We start from the raw sequence: 25,695 nt of genomic DNA on the forward strand, positions 1-25,695 counted from the left end.
TTACTACTCTCTTTACATCATCATTCCACCAATCGCTCCTCTTCCCTCCTGCACCCACTTTCCTGTAACCACAAACTTCTGCTGAACACTCTAACACTACATTTTTAAACCTACCCCATACCTCTTCGACCCCATTGCCTATGCTCTCATTAGCCCATCTATCCTCCAATAGCTGTTTATATCTTACCCTAACTGCCTCCTCTTTTAGTTTATAAACCTTCACCTCTCTCTTCCCTGATGCTTCTATTCTCCTTGTATCCCATCTACCTTTTACTCTCAGTGTAGCTACAACTAGAAAGTGATCTGATATATCTGTGGCCCCTCTATAAACATGTACATCCTGAAGTCTACTCAACAGTCTTTTATCTACCAATACATAATCCAACAAACTACTGTCATTTCGCCCTACATCATATCGTGTATACTTATTTATCCTCTTTTTCTTAAAATATGTATTACCTATAACTAAACCCCTTTCTATACAAAGTTCAATCAAAGGGCTCCCATTATCATTTACACCTGGCACCCCAAACTTACCTACCACACCCTCTCTAAAAGTTTCTCCTACTTTAGCATTCAAGTCCCCTACCACAATTACTCTCTCACTTGGTTCAAAGGCTCCTATACATTCACTTAACATCTCCCAAAATCTCTCTCTCTCCTCTGCATTCCTCTCTTCTCCAGGTGCATACACGCTTATTATGACCCACTTCTCGCATCCAACCTTTACTTTAATCCACATAATTCTTGAATTTACACATTCATATTCTCTTTTCTCCTTCCATAACTGATCATTTAACATTACTGCTACCCCTTCCTTTGCTCTAACTCTCTCAGATACTCCAGATTTAATCCCATTTATTTCCCCCCACTGAAACTCTCCTACCCCCTTCAGCTTTGTTTCGCTTAGGGCCAGGACATCCAACTTCTTTTCATTCATAACATCAGCAATCATCTGTTTCTTGTCATCCGCACTACATCCACGCACATTTAAGCAACCCAGTTTTATAAAGTTTTTCTTCTTCTCTTTTTTAGTAATTGTATACAGGAGAAGGGGTTACTAGCCCATTGCTCCCGGCATTTTAGTCGCCTCATACGACACGCATGGCTTACGGAGGAAAGATTCTTTTCCACTTCCCCATGGACAATAGAAGAAATAAAAAAGAACAAGAGCTATTTAGAAAAAGGAGAAAAACCTAGATGTATGTATATATATATATGCATGTGCGTGTCTGTGAAGTGTGACCAAAGTGTAAGTAGGAGTAGCAAGATATCCCTGTTATCTTAGCGTGTTTATGAGACAGAAAAAGAAACCAGCAATCCTACCATCATGCAAAACAGTTACAGGTTTTTGTTTCACAGTCATCTGGCAGGACGGTAGTACTTCCCTGGGTGGTTGCTGTCTGGGCAACATTAATGCTGCATTCCATCATAGGATCGTAATCCATGATTTCTTTTCCTTTAAAGTCTGTACAATCCGAAACACTTAACCAAAGTTTTCCAGTGTCTACATTGCTGGTTCTTTTTCCTCTATCTCTGTTGATGGCTTGACAGGTTCTTCTAATTCCTCGTTTGTCAACACTTTTTGATGTTCTATCGTGTGTTCTTCCACTTCTTCTTCAATCATATTGATGACTCCCTCATTGTTTATTTCTGGAATTTTCCAGTGTTTTAAGGCCACGGTAAACTGCGGAAACCGAATCCACAGATACAGGATTTCTACTGTAATTAATTGATTAAAAATATAACAATTTGCTTTTACGACTTGACAGAGGTCCAAGTCAGACAGAAATGTCACAAGTTTCCTCGCCTAAGTGTTTACTATTTGTGAATTACATTCTGCATTTGCTTTTACATAGTGAAACTGATTGTTTGCACAGAGAATGAAAACTACATTATTAGGATTGCCTCAAAAAGCATATTATAATAGAGAATAGATGGAAAGAAGTAAACTCAGGAAAAAGTAGAAAAAATAAAGAAAAATTAGTAGTAACTTAACACGGTTGCTGCAGCAGGCTGTCAGTGAGAGGGTTATGTGCCCATGCAAACAAGTGTCCTGACATGACCATTTAGTAGCATTGTGCTGTTACGGATATATAACCTAATCTTGTAATATCCAGCTATTCATATGAATTGCCCAGCAGGATATTATAAAATTAAGATCTATATCAAGAGATTTACAGTAACTTGTAGCAGATTCATTCTACTTTAAATTGTTTATATGTAGAATAGAGACCAGGGCTTCAGAATGAAATGATTCCTAGAAGCATTAACAGATTTTCCTTCATTACCTTAATGGCCATCACCCACCATAACAGGATGACCCAGAAAAGGAAACAATTCTCCCATATTCATCACAGTTCAGATAAACATCCAACTTCAGCATCACCAGGCTTTTCTACAAAGTGCAAATACTACCATTCCTACTCCTAAGACTCAAGTCCAGTTAACTGTTTTAATCTGAATCCTTTCATAAATGTTACCTTGCTCATACACCAGCAGCATATGCATTAATAACCACTTGGCTCCCTTCACTGTCTAGTGATCTCACATAAGCATGCTGGATGCTTAATCCCCTTGATAATCAAAATATTTACCCTTCTTCCTCCAGCTGTTCTTGGAACAACCCAAACCCATGCCTTCCACCCCAGATATATGCCCCTTTGTCATTCTATTACACTCCCTCTCTAAATTCTCTAACCATTTAGCATCATTCCTCCAGCCCTCTGAATTTTACCCTTGATCTCGCATTTTAATTTCTCTCCTCCATTCCCTCTGCACAATATTCATACTACATATTACTGAGAGGTTGTTGAGGTGGTTCGAACATTTAGAGAGGATGGAACAAAATAGAATGAATTGGAGAGCATATAAATCTGTAGTGGAAGGAATGTAGGCTAGGGGTTAGCCAAGGAATGGTTGGAGGGAGGGGGTAAAAGAGGTTTTGTGTGGAACGGCCTGGACGTCAAGCAAGTCTGTGTGAGCGTGTTAGATAGGAGCTAGTGGAGACAAATGGTTTTTATGACTTGATATGCTGTTGGAGTGTGAGCAGCAAAGTAACATTTAAGAAGGGATTCTTTTTCGGGCCACCCTGCCTTGGTGGGAATAGGCCAGTGTGATAATAAAAAAATAATATTCAGGGAAACCGGTTAGCCGGACTTGAGTTCTCGAGGTGGGAAGTACAGTGCCTGCACTCTAGAGGAGGGCTATTGATGTTGCACTATTTTAACTGTAGTGTAAGCATGCCTCTGGCAAGACAGTGATGGAGTGAATGATGATGAAAGTGTTTCTTCTTTTTTGAGTCGCCCTGTCTTGGTGGGAAATGGCAAATGTGTTAATAAAAAAAAATTGCTCTCCGACATAACATCACCATTACCTCTAGGCTCCTTGCTGCAACATCAAAGCCTGTGCCTCACACTTGTATAAAAGTGTTGGTGTCACAATACTCTTGTATGTTCTCTTATAACTCCATAGGTAAGCTTCTTTCTTTGCGCATATTCTTCATCACATTACCTACATTTTTCCCCTCATCTATTATATGATTCACTTCATCTTTCATAGCATTATCTGCTGACATGTCCATTCCCAGATATCTCAATACATCTACTTCTTCCATATTCCCTTCAATTAGATATTTAATCAGTCATTGCCTAGTTTTTTTTATTACCCACCATCATCATTTTTTGTGTATGCTTTAAATTTCCTATTTTTATATACCCTTCCAAATCTGTCTACAAACCCTTGCAACTTGTCTTCAGAAACTTTCAAATAGCAACTGTGACAACTCACACTTTTACAACTACATCTAGATTTTTTTTTTTTTTTTTTTTTTTTTTTTAAAAATTCGGCCGTCTCCCACTGAGGCAGGGTGACCCAAAAAAGAAAGAAAATCCCCAAAAAGAAAATACTTTCATCATCATTCAACACTTTCACCTCACTCACACATAATCACTGTTTTTGCAGAGGTGCTCAGAGCACAACAGCTTAGAAGCATATACCTATAAAGATACACAAACATATCCCTCCAAACTGCTAATATCCTGAACCCCTCCTTTAGAGTGCAGGCATTGTACTTCCCATTTCCAGGACTCATGTTCGGCAATGTAAAAATAACCGGTTTCCCTGAATCCCTTCACTAAATATTACCCTGCTCACACTCCAACAGATCGTCAGGTCCTAAATACCATTCGTCTCCATTCACTCCTATCTAACACACTCACGCACGCTTGCTGGAAGTTCAAGCCCCTTGCTCACAAAACCTCCTTTACCCCCTCCCTCCAACCTTTTTCAGGATGACCCCTACCCCGCCTTCCTTCCCCTACAGATTTATACACTCTCCATGTCATTCCACTTTGATCCATTCTTTCTAAATGACCAAACCACCTCAACAACCCCTCTTCAGCTCTCTGACTAATACTTTTATTAACTCCACACCTCTTAATTTCCACACTCCGAATTTGTATTTATGACACAGAAAAAAAAAGACACCAGCAATCCTACCATTGTGTAAAACAACTACAGGTTTCCATTTCACACTCATTTGGAAGAATAGTAGTACCCCCCTGGGTGATTTGTCTACCAACCTACTGCCTAATTGCTCAAGTTCTTAAAGGGACAAATTGCTATAATCATTTTTTTTTACAGTGGATGATGATGACGACGAAGATGAAGAGGATGATGCTCCATTCCAGTAAGTATAAATAGTGTTTTTGTTCACAACACTTGTTTTTTTGTGCTGTCTCAAACCTTGGACATTTGTTGATGGTATTTTACTCTTTATGTATAAAGTAGTGATACATTTTGCTTTATTTTGCTTTTTAACTTGTATTCTCTGTCCTTTTTTCATTTTATCTTGCTCTGATGTCTTTTAGAAAAAATACCAGTAATTATACTAGGTAGACTAATTGTTTTTTCAAGATTTTATTTTCATGAAAATTACCATATTAGATTTTTACTTGAAGATATATATTACTGGCAGTGAAGGCATTCATGACATATCATATGTGGACTAAAAAATTTTGCTTGTTAGTTAACCCTTTCACTGTCCATCACGTAGATCTGGATAATTGATGCCAGGTACATACTTGAAATTGGCCTCAAAATAGCAGAACTATTTGATTTTTGCCAATTTTCCTGAGGATGGGCAAGGATTGCATTACACCCCCTGGCTTGTTGTATGGGCTTTTACTAGGTCTGATTCCATTATTACGATGCCATAAACCATGATCAATCACTCCTGGTTATATTATCCAAGAAATAGGGTAATTCTTCTATTTTTTGTGTGTGATGGTGAATTCAGAGTGGAAGGAAAGTGTAATATAGGAGAAGCCTTTAGTGTCTGGAATGTCTACATTGTTTATTTTGGACTTTTTAAATTTTTTTTTTTTTTTTTTTTTTTTTTTTTTTTTTTCATACCAGTGAAAAAGCTAAAAATTGGATTGAATTGAACAATGGAATGGGCTTCAAATTGGACTTTAACCCTTTCAGGGTTGAGAGGCCCTCTCCTGAACTTGTTCTCAGGGTCGAAAATTTTTGGAAAAAAAAAAAATTTTCTTGTGAAATGATAGAGAATCTTTTCTCGATCATAATGACACCAAAAGTATGAAATTTGATGGAAAACATACAGAATTATGCTCTCGCAAAGTTAGCAGTCTTGACGATGTTGACGCATCAGCGATTTCGCCGACTTTGAGCCCTACTTTCGGCCAATTCCAATGTACCAGTCGACAGATATCATAACTATTTCACTAAAACTTCATTTTTTCTATCGAATGAGTACAAGAAACCACCCATTTACCGATTTCAACTATCCAATAAAGTGGTCAGAAATTGGCAATTTTGCCAATTCACACATATTTCAAAAGATGCCAATTTCCAAATAGGGTCCAGAATAAAGAAGACAGACATTCCTGGCACTAAAATAACATTTCCTCTCTTCATTACTCACATCCCCAGGCCTTGGTTACATTTCTTTTGCTTTTCACTTTGAATTTTTATTCTCACAAAAAATAGATTTATGTTATGCAGACTACTGCATTAGTGTAGAAGTGGTGTAGAAATGGTATAAATAATATCAGTGTACTTGTGAAAAATTATGAGACTCACCAGTTGACGTGTATTGGACGCTGGGCACGATTTGTTTACTTTTAAAATTTGGTAAAAATCAAACAATTCTGCTACTTTGAGCTCAGTTTCAAGATACTTTTCATTATGAAACCAATCAAAATCATCTCACTTTCTGTAATATGTCTTCCATTCTATAAAATGAGACCAGGAAAACTAGAATACAACCATAAATACCATACGAAAATACACTGCAAAGTCGCTGTTTTAAACCAAAAACACGATCGGAGTTTTCTTTCTCATGCACTGTGTGCTGCAGGATTTTTTTTATACTGTGCACACTGACCACATAGACCTATTCTTTCATATCTAGGCCTAGCAGCTTTCTCTCCCTAGATTTGAAGGCGCTAGAATTTAGGCGTTCTAGTACGTCAATAATTCTGGTGCGTAAGCCGTACTAGTAAGTCGGAAACCCTGAAAGGGTTAAAGTTGGAACAATCACTGATGCATAAATTGTGCCTAGACCTCTAACTTTGTGCCTGTGTAATTCCACAAAGTTTTCCACCAAATTTAGTAATTTTGGTGTCATTACCTTCAGAAAAAGGTTTTCTACCATTTCATTTTTTTTTTTTTAATATGGCCACAGTAAGCACTTTTAATTCAGGAGTTTGGACAGTGAAAGAGTTAAGGAGAAATAGTCACAACTAACTTACAGTATGGAGAGGAAACTAGGCAACATTTTGGTACACATACTAAAATTCATCTAAAGTTTTCTCTCAGAGTTGTAACTGCAGCTGCAGTTTTGACTTACTCTTTGGCAGAAATATTAATGAAAAATATGTAGATGAAATCTTGTAAAAATAATAAACATTAGCAGCTACAACACCAACATTGTACAGTATCAGTAATATACTATTTTACTAATGATTAGATATTATTCAGTAAAAAATTCATTGAGATAACAATGTAATGTATACCACTGGTAGTCAATGTAAAATATGCACTTTAGCAAGGAAGTAGTGGTCAATATTTTTACTAAATTTTTTCAGTTACCCAGCTGTCCCTAGGGTAAGGCATGTTTTATTTTTTTCACATCCTTAATTGTTTTTTTGCTCCTTCACTAAAGGCCAGCTATTGAAGAACCAAGAGAAACTGGCCGTCCCCGCCGCCGCCGCCGCTTGGAGCAAGTTCATGCAGATATTATTGGTCGTGTGGTTCGTCACAAGTGGTACATTGATGGAGAGGGGGTATATTGTACAGGTACTGTCTTGGGTATTTCTGCCCCAGGTACAGTGCCAGAGGAATCAGATGATGGCCAGTTCATTAATGGAACATGTTATGACATCCAATATGATGATGAAGATTTTGTGAGGCATTTGATTTTGGAAGGAGACTGGCAGCGAGGAGATGTCCAGGTCTTGGGCAGGGCCCCTAACCTATAATTATGTCAGACTTCACTCTTTTCTTTACAGTATAGTACATGTAGAGTGGCCAAAAATATTCTCTCACTTCTTAGTTCTCCATATATTTTACTGTAGTACTTAGAATTAAATCTTGGGTGGTAGACTTCATGTATGTTGGATAGTGTTTAACTATCATTTAGTATCAATTCTTAAAAATGTTTATTAATAAATTCCGTATTTTAGTTTGTTTAATAAATATAAAAATTAGAGCTTCAAATTATATATAAAAAGCAGAAATTTCTGTATTTACTAAGATAACTGAATCTTTGAAAATATTAAGAATTTTTTAGAAATTTTTAAATTTAAAATTTCTAAAAATGTTCTCATTTAGGAAAGTCTTGAAGTTTTGAAGGTCTTCCCAAATTTGAAATTTTCTGAATGTAGAATTCTGAATAAAAGGAGTATCTGATTGAATCAACACTATTAATTTTTATGAAGAATATTTAACAGCACTTACTTTGTCATAATGTTTTAGATATTTAAATTTTATATTTATGTATAGATTGTCTTTTATATTGTATATGTAGGTATAGTCAAGCATTTATCAAGGGTGAAAGAAGCTAAAATAAAATTTATGGAAATATTTAGGAGGGAGCCTCCCTATCAGATATACCAGAGGATGATTTGTACAAATGTGTAAATAAATATTTTTACATTTGCAGTATTTATTTTTATGACTACCTAAATGCAAAATGTACATAAAAAAAAGCTCTTCCTGCAAGAAACAAAAAACAAATTGCAGTATGTATACAGTACATAACTCGTGCAGCACATTAAATTTTATTTACAGTGGATCTCTGGATAACGTAATTAATCCGTTCCAGAGAGTGTGTCTTATACCGAATCTGACTTAATCTGAATTAATTTTCCCCATAAGAAATAATGGAAATCCAATTAATCCGTTCCAGACACCCAAAAGTATTAAACAAATTTTTTTTACTTGAAATATACATTTCCCTACACAGAAAACAATGAGACATGAAGAGTAAAACATTACTAAAATGACACTTAATTTTATTGAAGACTTATTGATAGTGATGAGATGGGAGGAGGGGAGAGGATGGAGGTGTACTATTGTTTGGAAGGGGAATCCTCTTCCAGAAAGACTTCAAGTACCAAGTCCTTTTCTGGGATTACTTCCCTTCTTTGTTTTGTAATGCCACTAGGACCAACTTGAGAGTCACTGCACACCTATAGCACTAAATATCTGTCCAGAGAGGTCTGTTTCTGGCATCTCTTTAAGATTTCCCTAAAATGGGACACAACATTGTCACTACAGATGTTGCCAGCACGGCCTGCAACAGCTCTGTCACCTGTTGGCCCATACTAGGCACATCCTTCACAAACCATCCCACTAACAGAATCGTATTTGCCCAACCCAATTTTCAATGCTTCCCAAGCTATAAGTTTTGATAATTCTATTCACTTATGCGCAAGTCCCACCCAGATCAAATCGTGTGTGGGGGAGTACCCTGGCAGGTGTGTGGAGAAGTGCCCTGGCTGGTGTGCAGGGAAGTACCCTGGCTGGTATGTAGGGAAGTATCCTGGCTGGTGTGTGGGGAAGTATCCTGGCTGGTGTACCACCATTACTACCACCCTCTACCACCACCACTTCCGTACCACAAACTTTTTTCTTGAATTTTAGTGTTTCTCTCCCTCTTTACCAAAGAGCTGGCACTAGAAGCTTTCTTTGGGCCCATGGTGGCTTATTTAGCAGTTACAAGCACTAAAAACAGTGGGATAATACAAAATGTATCGCATGTATGCGTGGAATCGTTTTCACTGGCTGGTAAACAATGGCACACTGGCTGTACATGGAGTGTCCGGGCCACTCACAGCGTGTGGACGCATTCGGGACAAATGACTAACCGAGTTCAGTCTCGTTAACCGAGCCAATATTTTGACATGAAAACGTTACTTAACCCTTTGACTGTCGAAGGGCCCAATCCTGAAGTGTCTCCTGGTGTTGCAAAATATTCAAAAAAAAAAAAATTATTTTTTCTTATGAAAATGTTAAGATTATTTTTCTGATTGTTTTAGTCCCCAAAAAAAAAAAATTTCCCATGAGTACTTACCGAGATATAGAGTCCTGAAGTTTGCTGAAATTGATCTGCCAGCGGCGACTGCCGGTCACCCGGTAAACTTTGATTTACTTGTATTCGATGGTTTCTTGCTTTTTTCACTATTTTATTTTTTCACATAACTTTTGTGGCCTGTGAGACCAAATTATTGTACAATGTTCAAATATACACTCGTTGAATGTAACACAATTATAGCAAAAACACTCGTATCATTATAATGTTGCTAAAGCTTGTTTACACAAACAATGTAAACAAATGTTTATTATGATTGTTTTATAATATATATACATATGTACAATCACTGGACACTTTTCTAGAAGTGCTGCAGCTTGTGGAATTCTTTGAAACATGGGTATAAGCACAATGGTGTCTTACACTCCTCACACATAAAACGAGTGTCTCTGCGTTTTTGTGGGCGTTTTGTGGTATGTCCACAGACAAAACACCTCTTCTGAGCATTTTTCTTGGCAGTAGTAGCAGGCAGTGGTATGGGGTAGTGATCACCAGGCCTTAGACGAGAGGACATGTGTTGATAATTTTGTGGGCGCTGGTCTATTGCAGGTGTTGTTTCTTGGTACTTGAATATTATTTGTCTGATGACTGACAAACAAAATTCACCATATTTGGGTTTGTTCTTGGTCTTCAACTTATACATATTATAAGCATTCAGCATGGAAATGTCAAGAAGATGGAAAAACAGTTTTATATACCACTTATAACTCTTGCGAACACAGTCAGCAAACCCAATCTGCATGTCACATTTGTCCACTAAGCGCATATTGAGGTTATAATCCATCACAGTTGCAGGTTTTACAATAGGTTCATTGATCTCTCTATTCTGCTTGCCAGTGTCTACCATTTCGTGTCGGTGAACTGATGTCAGCAGTGTGACATCACGTTTGTCATGCCACCGAAATGCCATGATGTCATTGGCAGCAAACATCTGCACTTCACCTCTACGACTGCCAGCATCGAACCTAGGCATATGTTTATGATTTCTACGCACTGTGCCACACACATCTGTCATGTTCACTCGCAAGAAATCACTGAGTATAGGGCTTGTGTACCAGTTGTCAGTATATAAAATATGCCCCTTACCAAGATATGGCTCCATCATTGTTCTAACCACATCACCAGAGATATCCAGTAACTTCCTGGTATCTTCCATTGTTTTACCTTCAGTGTACACAATTATATCCAAAACCAGACCAGTTTTGCAATCACACAGAACAAATAACTTTATACCAAAGCGTTTCCACTTTGTCCTCCATCAAAGTCATGGGGATTGGGAACAAACTCGTCATCTTGCTGCCAATCCCAGATACGGTCAGCTGGTGCGTTCTGGATATTGTAATGTGGTTGTGCAGGTTGTGGTTGTGGTTGTAGGAGTGTGGGGTCGGGCGAGGCTGGTTGTAGTTGTGCAGAGTCAGCAGCGCGGGTAGTAGCGTGGCCCGCTGCTGGTGTCACATGACTCATGCCACCATCACTATCACCACCACCGCCTGCTGCCTCACTCACATCATTTATACCCATCGTAACAATATCGTCATCTTCACTATCAGGACGTGGTGTAGGGCCACGGGATGTGCTCCGAGATGTACTCCTTCCTCTTGGAAGAGCATATGGCACACTACCAGACCGCATGCGACGTCGTACATACTGCCGCTTCACTGGGGAATATTCACCCTCACTGTCACAACTAGAACTGCTTTCAATAACCTTGAAATCACTATCACTATCACTTGCACTGCTCACATCTGAGTCTTGTACACGGGCAAATAGTTTCCTCTTTCGTCCTGGTACAGGAGAACATGAACGAGCCGGCCCAGCACCAGAGGTGGAAGGTTGTGGGTCATCTGGGTTTTCATCACCAATTATGTTATCCTGGGTAATTTTCTCGGTCACACCCGCTTCAAAACCAGGGAATTCACTTTCACTGACACTATCATCACTGTTTGAGCTATCACTTGGGAACAAAAGACCTCCAATCCGCCGAGGAGTGAGGAACTTCTTACCGCGAGGCATGGTGAAAATGGACTACCAACAAGGCGTTCCCACAATGCACCGCTGAGTCCCAGATTTTTTTCACAGGGTGCACACCGACCACTGAGACCCATTCTCTCTCGTGTAGGCCTACCAGCCCTCTCCCGCTTGATTTGAAGCCAGCCGCTAGAATTTATGCGTATAGATACGTCAAACACGGTATCTCCCATGACGTATATATACAACCGCGACAGTCAAAGGGTTAGGGTTAATCCGATTGTTGCTTAATCCAATGACATCCTGGGGTCCACTGTATTTTATAAATTTTGAAATCCACTAAAATTTATTCATGTAAGCTATGAAAATTGGAGGGAAGTAGGGTAAAAGGTATTTGAATGTCCAACAGGCTGGTGTGAGCATATTAATTTGAAGTGAGTATAAATAAGTTTTTTTTATGGTTTGATGCGATGTTGAAATGTGAGTAGGGTATCCTTTGTGATGGGATTCAGGGGACATCGGTTAGCCAGACTTGAGTCTTGGAAGTGGGAAGTACACCACCTACTAAAGGAAGGATAAGGATGTTGCAGTTTGGAGGGTCATTTGAACTGTGATGTCAGCACAGTTATTGCAAAACAGTTGAATGAATGATGGTGAACGTATAGTATTTCCCCTTTTTTTTTTGAGGGGAGGGTTACCCTACTTAAATGGGATGCAGCTGCTGTGTTAAAAAGGTATTATCAGTAGTTTTATATAGATTCAAGCGCTGTATAGCCCTTGTGGCTTAGCGCTTCTTTTTGATTATAATAATAATAATAATATATAGATTCAAGCAATGGGTGTGTGAAAGAATGTATGTGAAATTACCCATACCTATTTATAGCTACAGGTATAGTACTGTTCTCTTTTTTTTTACCAGCTGTCTCCCACTGAAGTAAGGTGACCCAAAAAAAAGAAGAAACACTTTCACCATCAGTCACTCCATCACTTTCTTGCCCGAGGGGCACCATCACTACAGTTCAAAGCTGCAGATATCCCCACCCTTCATTCAGAGTGCAGGTTCTGTAATTCCCACCTCCAGGACTCATGTCTTGCTAACTGGTTGATTCCTATGTTACACGCTCATACAAGCCTCCTGGATGCTCAAGCTCCAAAAACTCAAAGCTTCTTTTATTCCCTTCTTCCAACAATTCCTGGAAGGATCCATACCCCTTCTGCCTTCCACCCAATATTTATACACCCTCTTTTTTATGTTATTCCTCTCCATCCTCTCTACATACCCTAACCAACAAACCCTTCTTAGTCCTCTGACTTAAACCCTAGGTGACCCCTCACTGTTTTTCTAATAATCTATGCCTTGAGTTCTCTTCATGTTATTCACACTGCACATTGGTCTCCAACACGACATTACTTCTTGCTGCTGCCTTCTCACGGCATCATTCAAAAACTCATGCCTCACACCCATATAACAGTGTCGGTACCCTTATACTTTGTTTAAGTACATTTCATTTTTTTCTGCCATAGATAAACTTTTCTTTTCATAGATTCCTCAATACACTACTCGTTTTTTTCTCCATCTGCTCTTTGGTTCATTTTGTGTTTCATAGAACCATCTGCTCATATGTCTACTCCCAAATATCTAACTACGTCCACTTCCTCCATATTCCCTCCCTTCAGTCTGAAATTCAGTGTGTCATTGCCAGTACTTTTTTGATTCCCTCATCACCTTGCTTTTTTTTTTTCTACATTCACTTTATTTCCTTCTTTAACGTAGCTTCCTAAATTTGTCCAACTTTTGCAGTTTTACTTCAGAATCCCCCTAAAAAACTGCCAACAGCAAAGAGCAACTGAAAACTCCTGCTTTGCGTTTGCTATTCTGTCATTGTTTAAAGCAAACTTATTTTTAAATTTTGTCATCTTCACAAACCAGAGTACATGCTCCACAACTTGATAATTGTCATATGTTCTCGTGTGTGCGTGCGTGCGTGCGTGCGTGCGTGCGTGTGTGTGTGTGTGTGTGTGTGTGTGTGTGTGTGTGTGTGTGTGTGTGTGTGTGTGTGTGTGTGTGTGTGTGTGTGTGTGTGTGTGTGTGTGTGTACTCACCTATTTGTACTCACCTATTTGTGGTTGCAGGGGTCGAGTCCTAGCTCCTGGCCCCGCCTCTTCACCGGTTGCTACTAGGCCCTCTCTCTCCCCGCTCCATGAGCTTTATCAAACCTCGTCTTAAAACTGTGTATGGTTCCTGCCTCCACTACGTCATTTTCTAGGCTATTCCACTGCCTTACAACTCTATGACTGAAGAAATACTTCCTACTATCTCTCTGACTCATTTGTGTCTTCAACTTCCAATTGTGGCCTCTTGTTTCTGTGTCCCCTCCCTGGAACATCCTGTCTTTGTCCACCTTGTCTATTCCACGCAGTATTTTATATGTCGTTATCATGTCTCCCCTGACCCTCCTGTCCTCCAGTGTCGTCAGGCCGATTTCCCTTAATCTTTCTTCATAGGACATTCCCCTTAGCTCTGGAACTAACCTTGTCGCAAACCTTTGTACTTTCTCTAGTTTCTTGACGTGCTTTATCAAGTGCGGGTTCCAAACAGGTGCTGCATACTCCAGTATGGGCCTGACATACACGGTGTACAGTGTCTTGAATGATTCCTTACTAAGGTATCGGAATGCTGTTCTCAGGTTTGCCAGGCGCCCATATGCTGCAGCAGTTATCTGATTGATGTGTGCTTCCGGAGACATGCTCGGTGTTATACTCACCCCAAGAATTAAATTCGAGAAGCCATTTGCTGGACCAGGTGTCCAGTCTGTCCAGGTCTCTTTGAAGTCCTGCCTGGTCTTCATCAGATTTAATTCTCCTCATTAACTTCACATCATCTGCAAACAGGGACACTTCTGAGTCTAACCCTTCCATCATGTCGTTCACATATACCAAAAATAGCACTGGTCCTAGGACCGACCCCTGTGGGACCCCGCTCGTCACAGGTGCCCACTGTGATACATCATTACGTACCATGACTCGTTGTTGCCTCCCTGTCAGGTATTCTCTGATCCATTGCAGTGCCCTTCCTGTTATATGCGCCTGATGCTCTAGCTTCTGCACTAATCTCTTGTGAGGAACTGTGTCAAAGGCCTTCTTGCAGTCCAAGAAGATGCAATCAACCCACCCCTCTCTCTCTTGTCTTACTTCTGTTATTTTATCATAAAACTCCAGAAGGTTTGTGACACAGGATTTGCCTTCCGTGAATCCGTGCTGGTTGGCATTTATACTCCTGTTCCGTTCCAGGTGCTCCACCACTCTCCTCCTGATAATCTTCTCCATAATTTTGCATACTATGCACGTCAATGACACAGGTCTATAGTTTAGTGCCTCTTTTCTGTCTCCTTTTTTAAAAATGGGAACTACATTTGCCATCTTCCATACCTCAGGTAGTTGCCCAGTTTCCAGGGATGTGTTGAAGATTGTGGTAAGTGGCACGCACAACATATCTGCTCCCTCTCTAAGGACCCACGGGGAGATGTTGTCCGGTCCCATTGCCTTTGAGGTATCGATGTCCCTTAGCAGTTTCTTCACCTCCTCCTCATCTGTATGTATGTCGTCCAACACTTGTTGGTGTATTCCTTGCTGGTGTCCCCATCTGGTCTGTCCCCCCAGAGTCCTTCCTGTCTCTACTGTAAATACTTCCTTAAATCTCGTGTTGAGCTCCTCACATACCTCTTGATCGTTTCTTGTGAGTTCTCCACCTTCTTTCCTCAGCCTTATCACCTGGTCCTTGACTGTTGTCTTCCTCCTAATGTGGCTATACAGCAGTTTCGGGTCAGATTTGACTTTCGATGCTATGTCGTTTTCATACTGTCGCTGGGCCTCCCTCCTTATCTGTGCATACTCGTTTCTGGCTCTTCTACTAATCTCCTTGTTTTCCTGGGTCCTATGCCTCCTGTACCTTTTCCATTCTCTGTTGCACTTAGTTTTTGCCTCCCTACACCTTCGGGTAAACCAAGGACTCGTTTTGGTCTTCCTATTATTTCTGTTTCCCTTGGGAACAAAACTTTCCTCTGCCTCCTTGAACTTTGTTGCCACATATTCCATCATCTCGTTTACTGATTTTCCTACCATTTCTCTGTCCCACTGAACCTCCTGCAGGAAGTTTCTCATACCTGTGTAGTCCTCCCTTTTATAGTTTGGCCTGTCCCCTTCAGTTCCTGTTACCTTCTCCACTTGTAACTCTACTATATAGTCAAAACTCAGAACCACATGATCGCTAGCTCCAAGGGGCCTCTCGTAAGTGATGTCCTCAATGTCTGAACTGCTCAGGGTGAACACAAGATCCAGTCTTGCTGGCTCATCCTCCCCTCTCTCTCTGGTTGTGTCCCTGACATGTTGATGCATGAGGTTTTCAAGTACCACATCCATCATCTTGGCTCTCCATGTTTCGGGACCCCCATGTGGCTCCAGGTTTTCCCAGTCGATCTCCCTGTGGTTGAAATCGCCCATTACCAGTAACTTTGCTCTGCTCGAGTGAGCTCTTCTTGCCACCTCAGCCAGTGTGTCCACCATCACCCTGTTGTTTACTCCTCTCTTGGCCTCCTGCAGTTCTGTGGTGGGTTATACATCACTCCAATGACTACTTTATGTTCTCCGGACTGAATTGTACCTACAATGTAGTCTCTTTCTCCAATCATGTCCATGCCTTCCATTTCCTCAAATCCCCATCGGTGTTTTATGAGCAGTGCAACCCCTCCTCCCCCTCTACTCCTTCTATCTTTCCTCAGGATCTGATATCCTGTTGGGAAGATTGTGTCTGTTATTGTCTCAGCGAGTTTTGTTTCTGTGACTGCTATGATGTCTGGGGATTTTTCACTGATTCTTTCATTCCACTCCTCATGTTTATTCGTTATTCCATCCGCGTTTGTGTACCAAACCTTTAGTTTCTTTTCTATCATTGTGGTCATGCAAGAATATTGGGGTTGGGGGAGCGAGAGCCTTGGTGGGGGCCTATATGGGGCTGTGGTGTAGGTGGGGTTTGTGTTGATGGGGGTGGGGTCAGAATGCCCATAAGGGACAGCTGTTGGGGTGAGGTTTGTGATATGGGGGTTGGTGGCAGAGGGAACAGTGAGTGGGTTGTAGTATAGGTTGCTCAGTTGCGTTGGGAATGTCGCGGGTGGAGTCTTTTGGTGGGAGATTCTGTGGGGTGTGTTTGCCCTTCCTCCTGTGTCTGGGTCCTGCTCATTTTCATTGCTTCTCGTTCCTCCTTGCGTCTCTGTACCCTCTCTTTCAGTGTAGTCCTTTCTTCTTGTGTTCTGTCGCGGTCGAGGTATACTCTCTGGTACCCCTCTTTGTCCCTCAGTCTTGCTTTCTCTTGCAGAATCCTGGTTCGAACTGATTCTTCCTTGAAAGTTACTCTGACAGGCCGTATCCTTCCACTCGCAAACCACCCAATTCTCTGAAAATTTGTCACCTGGGTCATATTGCCCTCCCCTATTGTTTTCATGATGCCTTCAATCATTTTTTTCTCCTCCTGTTTTATTTTTTCAAAGTTGGCCCCCTTGGCTTCTTGGAGCCCGTACACAAAAACTGACCTCGCCCTTTCCTCCTCCCACTAAGTCTCCATCTGCGTCCTCTGAGGCATTTTATTTCCTTCCATTGACATGTTCTTGCCTTCAGTCCCTGTCATATCTGAAACTTCTATTCTCAGTGAACTGTCTTTCCTGACCAGCTGTCCCTTGCTACTGCAATTGGCTGTTAGAATCTCTGCATATAGCATACCTTCATTGTCTTCGGACCTGTCGTTTGATCTTAGTGTGCTCGTCGTCTTTTCCCTGGCCCCACGTGGGTCTGATAGGGCCTTCGTGTACGGCATGTCTCCGTTGTTGCTTACCATCCCCTTGTCTGCCCATGACTTTGAATTTCCTGATGTCACATCTGAATTGTCATTTGTCTCTCTAATCTGTTTCAGGCTTTGCAGTTTCTCTTCTAAGCACTGTATCCTAGCTTCTGCTGCTAAGACCTGTACTTCCCACTTCCTGCACTCTTCAGCTATCCGCTCCTCCATTTTCTTACCAAGCTCTACTATCTTTCTTCCCCACTCTTCCTCCCTTTTTTGGAGCTCTAACTCCCAGTCTTTCCTCCCTGGTTCGTCTACCAGATCTCTGGTTTTCCGTCCTCTAAGGCCACCGTTTTTTTTTTTTTTTTTTTTTTTTTTTTTTTCACAGACAGAAGGCTAGAGGAGGGAGAGGGTGTGGGGGGGAGAGAGAAAGGGTAGAAAGAGGGAGAGAGAGGAGAGAGAAAGGGTAGAAAGAGGGAGAGAGAGGAGAGAGTATGGGGGTGAGGGATAAGACCAAGGGGGAGAGAGAGAAATGTGAGGGGGGAGAGAAAGGGTAGAGAGAGGGAGAAAGAGAGGGAGAGGGAGAGAAAGAGAGAGACAGGGAGAAAGGAGGGCGAGGGAAAAGGCTATGAGAGAGAGAAATGGAGAGATGGAGAGAGAAGCCTATAGAGAGAGAGGAGGGTGAGAGATTGGGTTATGGGAGTGAGGGAGAGAGGGAGAGAGAGAGAGAGAGGGAGAGAGAGAGGGAGGGAGGGAGAGAGAGAGGGAGAGGAAGAGGGAGAGAGAGAGGGAGAGAGAGAGGGAGAGAAGGAGGGAGAGGAGGGAGAGAGAGAGGGAGAGAGAGAGGGGGGGAGGGAGAGAGAGAGGGAGAGAGAGAGAGAGGGAGAGAGAGAGGGAGAGAGAGAGAGAGAGGGAGAGAGAGAGAGAGAGAGTGAGTAGGGGGAATGGGAGGGAAAAAGGCTATGAGAGAGAGAAACGCGAGGGAGGGAAAAGGTAAGAGGGAGTGAAGGTCTGTGGGGGAGGCGGTCAAATTCCAAGGATCAGCTGTGTGTACTCACCTAGTTGTGGTTTCTGGGGTCGAGACCCATCTCCTGGCCCCGAGTGTGTATGTGTGTGCGCGCGCGTGTGTGTGTGTGTGTGAGCACGTCAGTTGTTTATATGTCCCAGAAATACAATTCACTTCTGTGTATCCGTAATACTAATGAGATACCATTAACACTGAGAGTAGTTCTAATAATTATAATACTAGCGTGTGTTAACAAGTCATTCTTTCACCCAGTTATGTACTACCTTTTACTACATGTGTACCCAATACTTGCTTCTCAGATTGTACTGTCTTTGTGTCCTAGAACATTATCTCTCGAAACTGTTGTCAGGGCTGTAGTCCCATTAGCCACGACTTAATCCTCCTGCTTAATCCTTGCTCCTACAAAGTTTATCTTCCTACTAGTGCTAGGTGTTGTGTGTATGATAATCGCTCTGGAGCAGGGTTTAGATAGCGAGCCACCAGTGACCGCAGGGCCGGCTGTACCACTCAAACTTCCCGCCACCCACAAACAGGTGATTTGTACGTTACTGGTCAGAGGGGACGTCCATCCAAATGCCTGATGTACGATGCTCGCTGTACGATGACTCGTGCACCTCGCCCTTCCGCTGCTGACTTCTTCGGCTATTCTTTTCTCGTTGCCCTTTTGAGTCCTCATTTACCACACTTATCAGTTGTATACTGCTACTTTTATAATTTACACTTCACTTTGGGTAAGTACACTACTTATTTGTGATGACACCCAGCCTGTTATGGCGGTGCTACTCCCTCAGGCCTACTGCTGCCACCACCTCTGCTTATATATATTTATGTATATGTATGTGTATATATATATATATATATATATATATATATATATATATATATATATATATATATATATATATATATATATATATATATATATATATATATATATATATATATATATATATATATATATATATATATATATATATATATATATATATATATATCCCCTTTCTGGCTAGCTTGTTCACGCTGTGTCTACATCACATTTTGTCGTTAGCCACCCTCTCTTAATTCTATTTGGTCTTTTCTCTTTAGTCACTCGCTTTGTACTTTGTATATGTGTAACAATGTGGCAACAGTGCCAACTAGGCCTCAACGAACTGGCACTTTGAAATTTTGTTGTATAATTTCAGGCTTTCTCTCGCCTTTACTTAATTTATTTTTGCTAATACATTGGTTATCACTTGTAGGGTTGTTCACTGACGTTGTCACTAACACTGGTTGCTTCTAGCTGCTAAAACACGCCCTAAAAGCACTAAGATTCTCGGAGCCTGGCGCTTGTGACCCACTACACTGTCTCCACTGTGTGTGTGTGTGTGTGTGTGTGTTTGTGTTTGTGCATGTGTGTGTTTGTGCATGTGTGTGTTGTGTACTCACCTATTTGTACTCGCCTATTTGTGGTTGCAGGGGTCGAGTCATAGCTCCTGGCCCCGCCTCTTCACTGATTGCTACTAGGTCCTCTCTCTCCCTGCCCCATGAGCTTTATCATACCTCGCCTTAAAACTATGTATGGTTCCCGCCTCCACTACGTCACTTTCTAGGCTATTCCACGGCCTGACTACTCTATGACTGAAGAAATACTTCCTAACATCCCTTTGATTCATCTGAGTCTTCACCTTCCAATTGTGACCTCTTGTGTCTGTGTCCCTTCTCTGGAACATCCCGTCTTTGTCCACCTTGTCTATTCCGTGCAGTATTTTATATGTCGTTATCATGTCTCCCCTGACCCTCCTGTCCTCCAGTGTCGTCAGGCTGATTTCCCTCAACCTTTCTTCGTAGGACAATCCCCGTAGCTCTGGGACTAGTCTTGTTGTAAACCTTTGCACTTTCTCTAATTTCTTGACGTGCTTGACTAGGTGTGGATTCCAAACTGGTGCTGCATACTCCAGTATGGGCCTGACGTAAATGGTATACAGAGTCTTGAACGAATCCTTGCTGAGGTATCGGAACGCTATCCGTAGGTTTGCCAGGCGCCCGTATGCTGCAGCAGTTATCTGATTGATGTGCGCCTCAGGAGATATGCTCGGTGTTATACTCGCCCTCAGATCTTTTTCCTTGAGTGAGGTTTGCAGTCTTTGGCCATCTAAACTATATTGTGTCTGCGGTCTTCTTTGCCCTTCCCCAATCTTCATGACTTTGCATTTGGCAGGGTTAAACTCAAGGAGCCAGTTACTGGACCAGGCTTGTAGCCTGTCCAGGTCTCTTTGTAGTCCTGCCTGATCCTCATCTGATTTGATTCTTCTCATTAACTTCACATCATCTGCAAACAAGGACACTTCTGAGTCTATCCCTTCCGTTATGTCGTTCACATATACCAAGAACAGCACAGGTCCTAGGACTGACCCCTGTAGAACCCCGCTTGTCACAGGCGCCCACTCTGACACCTCGTCACGTACCATGACTTGTTGTTGCCTCCCTGTCAGGTATTCTCTGATCCATTGCAGAGCCTTTCCTGTTATGTGTGCCTGATCCTCTAGCTTTTGCAGTAACCTCTTGTGAGGAACTGTGTCGAAGGCCTTCTTTCAGTCCAAAAAAATGCAATCAATCCACCCCTCTCTCTCTTGCCTTACTTCTGTCACCTTGTCATAAAACTCTAGTAGGTTTGTGACACAGGATTTTCCTTCCCTGAAACCGTGCTGGTTGTCAATTATACACTTGTTTCTTTCCAGGTGCTCCACCACTCTTCTCCTGATGATCTTCTCCATGACCTTGCATACTATACACGTTAGTGATACAGGTCTGTAGTTTAGTGCCTCATGTCTGTCTCCCTTTTTAAAAATTGGGACTACATTTGCCATCTTCCATACCTCGGGGAGTTGCCCAGTTTCAAATGATGTGTTGAAGATCTTTGTTAATGGTACACACAATATCTCTGCTCCCTCTTTAAGGACCCACGGAGAGATGTTCGGTTCCACCGCCTTTGAGGTGTCAAGTTCGCATAGCAGCTTCTTCACCTCCTCCTTGGTTATATGTATTTCATCCAGCACTTGCTGGTGCACCCCCCTGTTCTGATTTCCTGGAGTCCTACTGGTTTCCACTGTAAATACTTCTTTAAATCTTGTGTTGAGCTCCTGACATACCTCCCAGTCGTTTCTTGTGAATTCCCCATCACCTTTCCTCAGTCTGATTACATGGTCCTTGACTGTTGTTTTCCTCCTGATGTGGCTGTACAACAGCTTCGGGTCAGTCTTGACTTTTGATGCTATGTCATTTTCATATTGTCGCTGAGCCTCCCTTCTTATCTGTGCATATTCGTTTCTGGCTCTTTGGCTAATCTCTTTATTTTCCTGAGTTCTCTGTCTTCTGTACCTTTTCCATTCTCTAGTACACCTAGTTTTTGCCTCCCTACACCTTTGGGTGAACCAAGGACTCATTCTGTTCTTCCCATTATTTCTGTTTCCCTTGGGAACAAACCTCTCCTCTGCCTCCTTGCATTTTGTTGCCACATAGTCCATCATTTCTTGTACTGGTTTTCCTGTCAGTTCCCTCTCCCACTGAATGTCTTGAAGGAAGTTACTCATGCCAGAGTAGTTCCCCCTTTTGTAGTTAGGTTTTTTCCACCCTATTCCTGCTACTCTCTCCACTTGGAGCTCAACTATGTAGTCAATGCACAGAACCACATGATCACTAGCTCCCAGGGGCCTTTCATACATGATATCCTCAATGTCCGAACTACTCAAGGTGAATGCAAGGTCCAGTCTTGCTGGTTCATCCTCTCCTCTCTCTCTGGTAGTGTCTCTAACATGTTGATGCATGAGGTTTTCCAGTACCACATCCATCATCTTGGCTCTCCATGTTTTGGGACCCCCATGGGGCTCCAGGTTTTCCCAGTCAATCTCCTTGTGTTTGAAATCACCCATAACTAGTAACTTTGCTCCCCCCATGTGTGCTCTCCTGGCCACCTCGGCTAGTGTGTCAACCATTGCTCTGTTGCTCTCATCGTATTCTTCTCTTGGCCTTCTGCAGTTCTGTGGTGGGTTGTACATTACTGCAATTATCACCTTATGCCCCTCAGACTGGATTGTTCCTACTAAGTAGTCCCTTTCGCCTGTGCCATCCATTCCTTCCATTTTCTCAAAACCCCACTGGTTTTTAATGAGCAGTGCAACTCCTCCTCCCCCTCTCCTCCCTCTGTCTTTCCTGAGGATTTGATATCTGGATGGAAAGAGAGTGTGTGTGTGTGTGTGTGTGTGTGTGTGTGTGTGTGTGTGTGTGTGTGTGTGTGTGTGTGTGTGTGTGTGTGTGTGTGTGTGTGTGTGTGTGTGTGTGTGCATGTGCGCGTGCGTGCGTGCGCGCATATATATATATTTTTTTTTTCAACAAATTGGCCGTCTCCCACCGAGGCAGGGTGACCCAAAGAGAAAGAAAATCCCAAAAAAAGAAAATACTTTCCTCATCATTCAACATTTTCACCTCACTCACACATAATCACTGTTTTTGCAGAGGTGCTCAGAACACAACAGTTTAGAAGCATATATGTATAAAGATACACGACATATCCCTCCAAACTGCTAATATCCCGAACCCCTCCTTTAGAGTGCAGGCACTGTACTTCCCGTTTCCAGGACTCGAGTCCAGCTATATAAAAATAACCGGTTTCCCTGAATCCCTTCACTAAATATTACCCTGCTCACACTCCAACAGATAGTCAGGTCCCAAATACCATTCGTCTCCATTCACTCCTATTGAACACACTCATGCACGCCTGCTGGAAGTCCAAGCCCCTCGCCCACAAGACCTCCCTTACCCCTTCCTTCCAAACTTTTCGAGGACGACCCCTATCCCGCCTTCCTTCCCCTATAGATTTATACGCTCTCCATGTCATTCTACTTTGATCCATTCTCTCTAAATGACCAAACCACCTCAACAAACCCTCTTCAGCCCTCTGACTAATACTTTTATTACCTCCACACCTTCTCCTAATTTCCACACACCGAATTTTCTGCATAATATTTACACCACACATTGCCCTTAGACAGGACATCTCCACTGCACTGCCTCCAACCGCCTCATCGCTGCTGCATTCACAACCCAAGCTTCACACCCATATAAGAGTGTTGGTACTACTATACTTTCATACGTTCCCTTCTTTGCCTCCATAAATAGCGTTTTTTGTCTCCACATATACCCCAACGTACCACTCGCCTTTTTTTCCTCATCAATTCTATAAATCCATCCGCCGACACGTCAACTCCCAAGTATCTGAAAACATTCACGTCTTCCATACTCCTCCCCAATTTGATATCCAATTTTTCTTTATCTAAATCATTTGACACCCTCATCACCTTACTCTTTTCTATGTTCACTTTCAACTTTCTACCTTTACACACACACCCAAACTCATCCACTAACCTTTGGAATTTTTCTTTAGAATCTCCCATAAGCACAGTATCATCATCAAAAAGCAACTGTGTCAATTCCCATTTTGTATTTAATTCCCCATAATTAATCCCACCCCTCTCCTGAACTCCCTAGTATTTACTTCTTTTACAACCCCATCTATAAATATATTAAACATCCATGGTGACATTACACATCCCTGTCTAAGACCTACTTTTACTGGGAAGTATTCTCCCTCTCTTCTACACACCCTAACCTGAGCCTCACTATCCTCATAAAAACTCTTTACAGCATTTAGTAACTTACCACCTATTCCATACACTTGCAACATCTGCCACATTGCTCCCCTATCCACTCTATCATATGCCTTTTCTAAATCCATAAATGCAATAAAAACTTCCCTACCCTTATCTAAATACTGTTCACATATATGTTTCAATGTAAACACTTGATCTACACATCCCCTACCCACTCTGAAACCTCCTTGCTCATCCGCAATCCTACATTCTGTCTTACCTCTTAATTATTTAAATTATAACCCTACCGTACACTTTTCCTGGTATACTCAGTAAACTTATTCCTTTATAATTTTTGCAATCTCTTTTGTCCCCCTTCCCTTTATGTAATGGGACTATACATGCTCTCTGCCAATCCCTAGGTACCTTTCCCTCTTTCATACATTTATTAAACAAAAATACCAACCACTCTAACACTATATCCTCCCCTGCTTTTAACATTTCTGTCATGATCCCGTCAGTTCCAACTGCTTTCATTCTACATAATGCCTCATGCACCTCCCCCATTGCTTGTTGTTTAGAATGTTAATTACTTTAATTTCTTTTAGACATCTCTTAAGTCAAGTACATATATCATGTATTTGTTTTGTGTTGATATCAAGACATTGACAAATTCTAGGATACCAAATGGTAAGTAAGTTTTTTTTTTTTTTTTTTTTTTTTTTGGGGGGGGGGGGTTAATTTGTGCATATAGTAAACAGATTTTTTTGCTAATTCATATTTGTTGTCCTTAGTTTTTTATCATTCTATTTTTAATTATTCTTTTGAATGCAATTATCACATTATGAAACAAATGAAAATTTCCTTGCAATTTGAGAATGGTATGTATATTATCTTTTTAAAAATTTTCTTATCAAAAGTCAAAGCTCTATAAATGGACCAGTTGGCATCATGGTTTATAGCTCTTGTTAACTCAAAAATATCAAGATTGTTTTTGTTAACTGCTTCTGTTTTAGACATGACCTCTACTGATTTTAAAAGATATAATCCTCCTTTTATTTGTCTTTGTAATGAAATCTTAAAATTAATTTATTATGGTTGACTTGGAAATTTGTAACCCTGCCTAGTCTGTTTGGTAGTTCAAAATTATTAGTCAAATCTAACCAGAGCATGTATCTTAGTTGTTAATATTTGTTAGTGTATGGATGCTCTTAAGTTCAAAATATCTTGTGGTTCTAGTTGTATAACCTGTACTTCTGTAACATAGTGCCAGTTTCTTAGGGCATCTCAATGAACATTTTGTTATTTAATGTTTTTCATTATTGGTGTCTAGGAATAACTGGGAGTCAACAGTAGTTTGTCTCTACTGCTGTTGTATCATAGAGCATTTAGGAAAATTGGCCCTTCACTACTACTTTGTGTAAATATAAATAATTTGCTAGTTCTAGCATCTCAGCATGCTAGTGTGTCTAGGAGAATTGATTCTATACCTCATCTTGGTTAAATCTAAAGGGGTTAGCTAGTTCCTAGTATATTGCTGTTAAAGAGTCTTTACTTTAATATTTATGCTTTACACATGAAGTAATATAATGCTTTCTTGGTTTTATTTTATTTTTTAATAGAT

The 25,695-nt window shown here is 41.2% G+C and overlaps 1 protein-coding gene across 4 annotated transcripts in view; it reads left to right on the top strand.

The window, feature by feature from the left end:
* Positions 1-25,695, top strand: part of SA1 (stromal antigen) — a 219,519-nt gene that overhangs the window by 155,972 nt on the left and 37,852 nt on the right. For 3 of the 4 annotated variants that reach the window (XM_070084815.1, XM_070084818.1, XM_070084817.1), the window contains exon 20: positions 4,645-4,690. In XM_070084815.1, the coding sequence (XP_069940916.1) occupies positions 4,645-4,690 (46 nt within the window). Of the gene's footprint in view, positions 1-4,644; positions 4,691-7,189; positions 8,188-25,695 lie in introns of those variants that run through there. The other variant, XM_053786269.2, reaches the window with a different exon arrangement.

Source organism: Cherax quadricarinatus, chromosome 14, assembly GCF_038502225.1.
Source record: "Cherax quadricarinatus isolate ZL_2023a chromosome 14, ASM3850222v1, whole genome shotgun sequence".
Taxonomy (NCBI): domain Eukaryota; kingdom Metazoa; phylum Arthropoda; class Malacostraca; order Decapoda; family Parastacidae; genus Cherax; species Cherax quadricarinatus.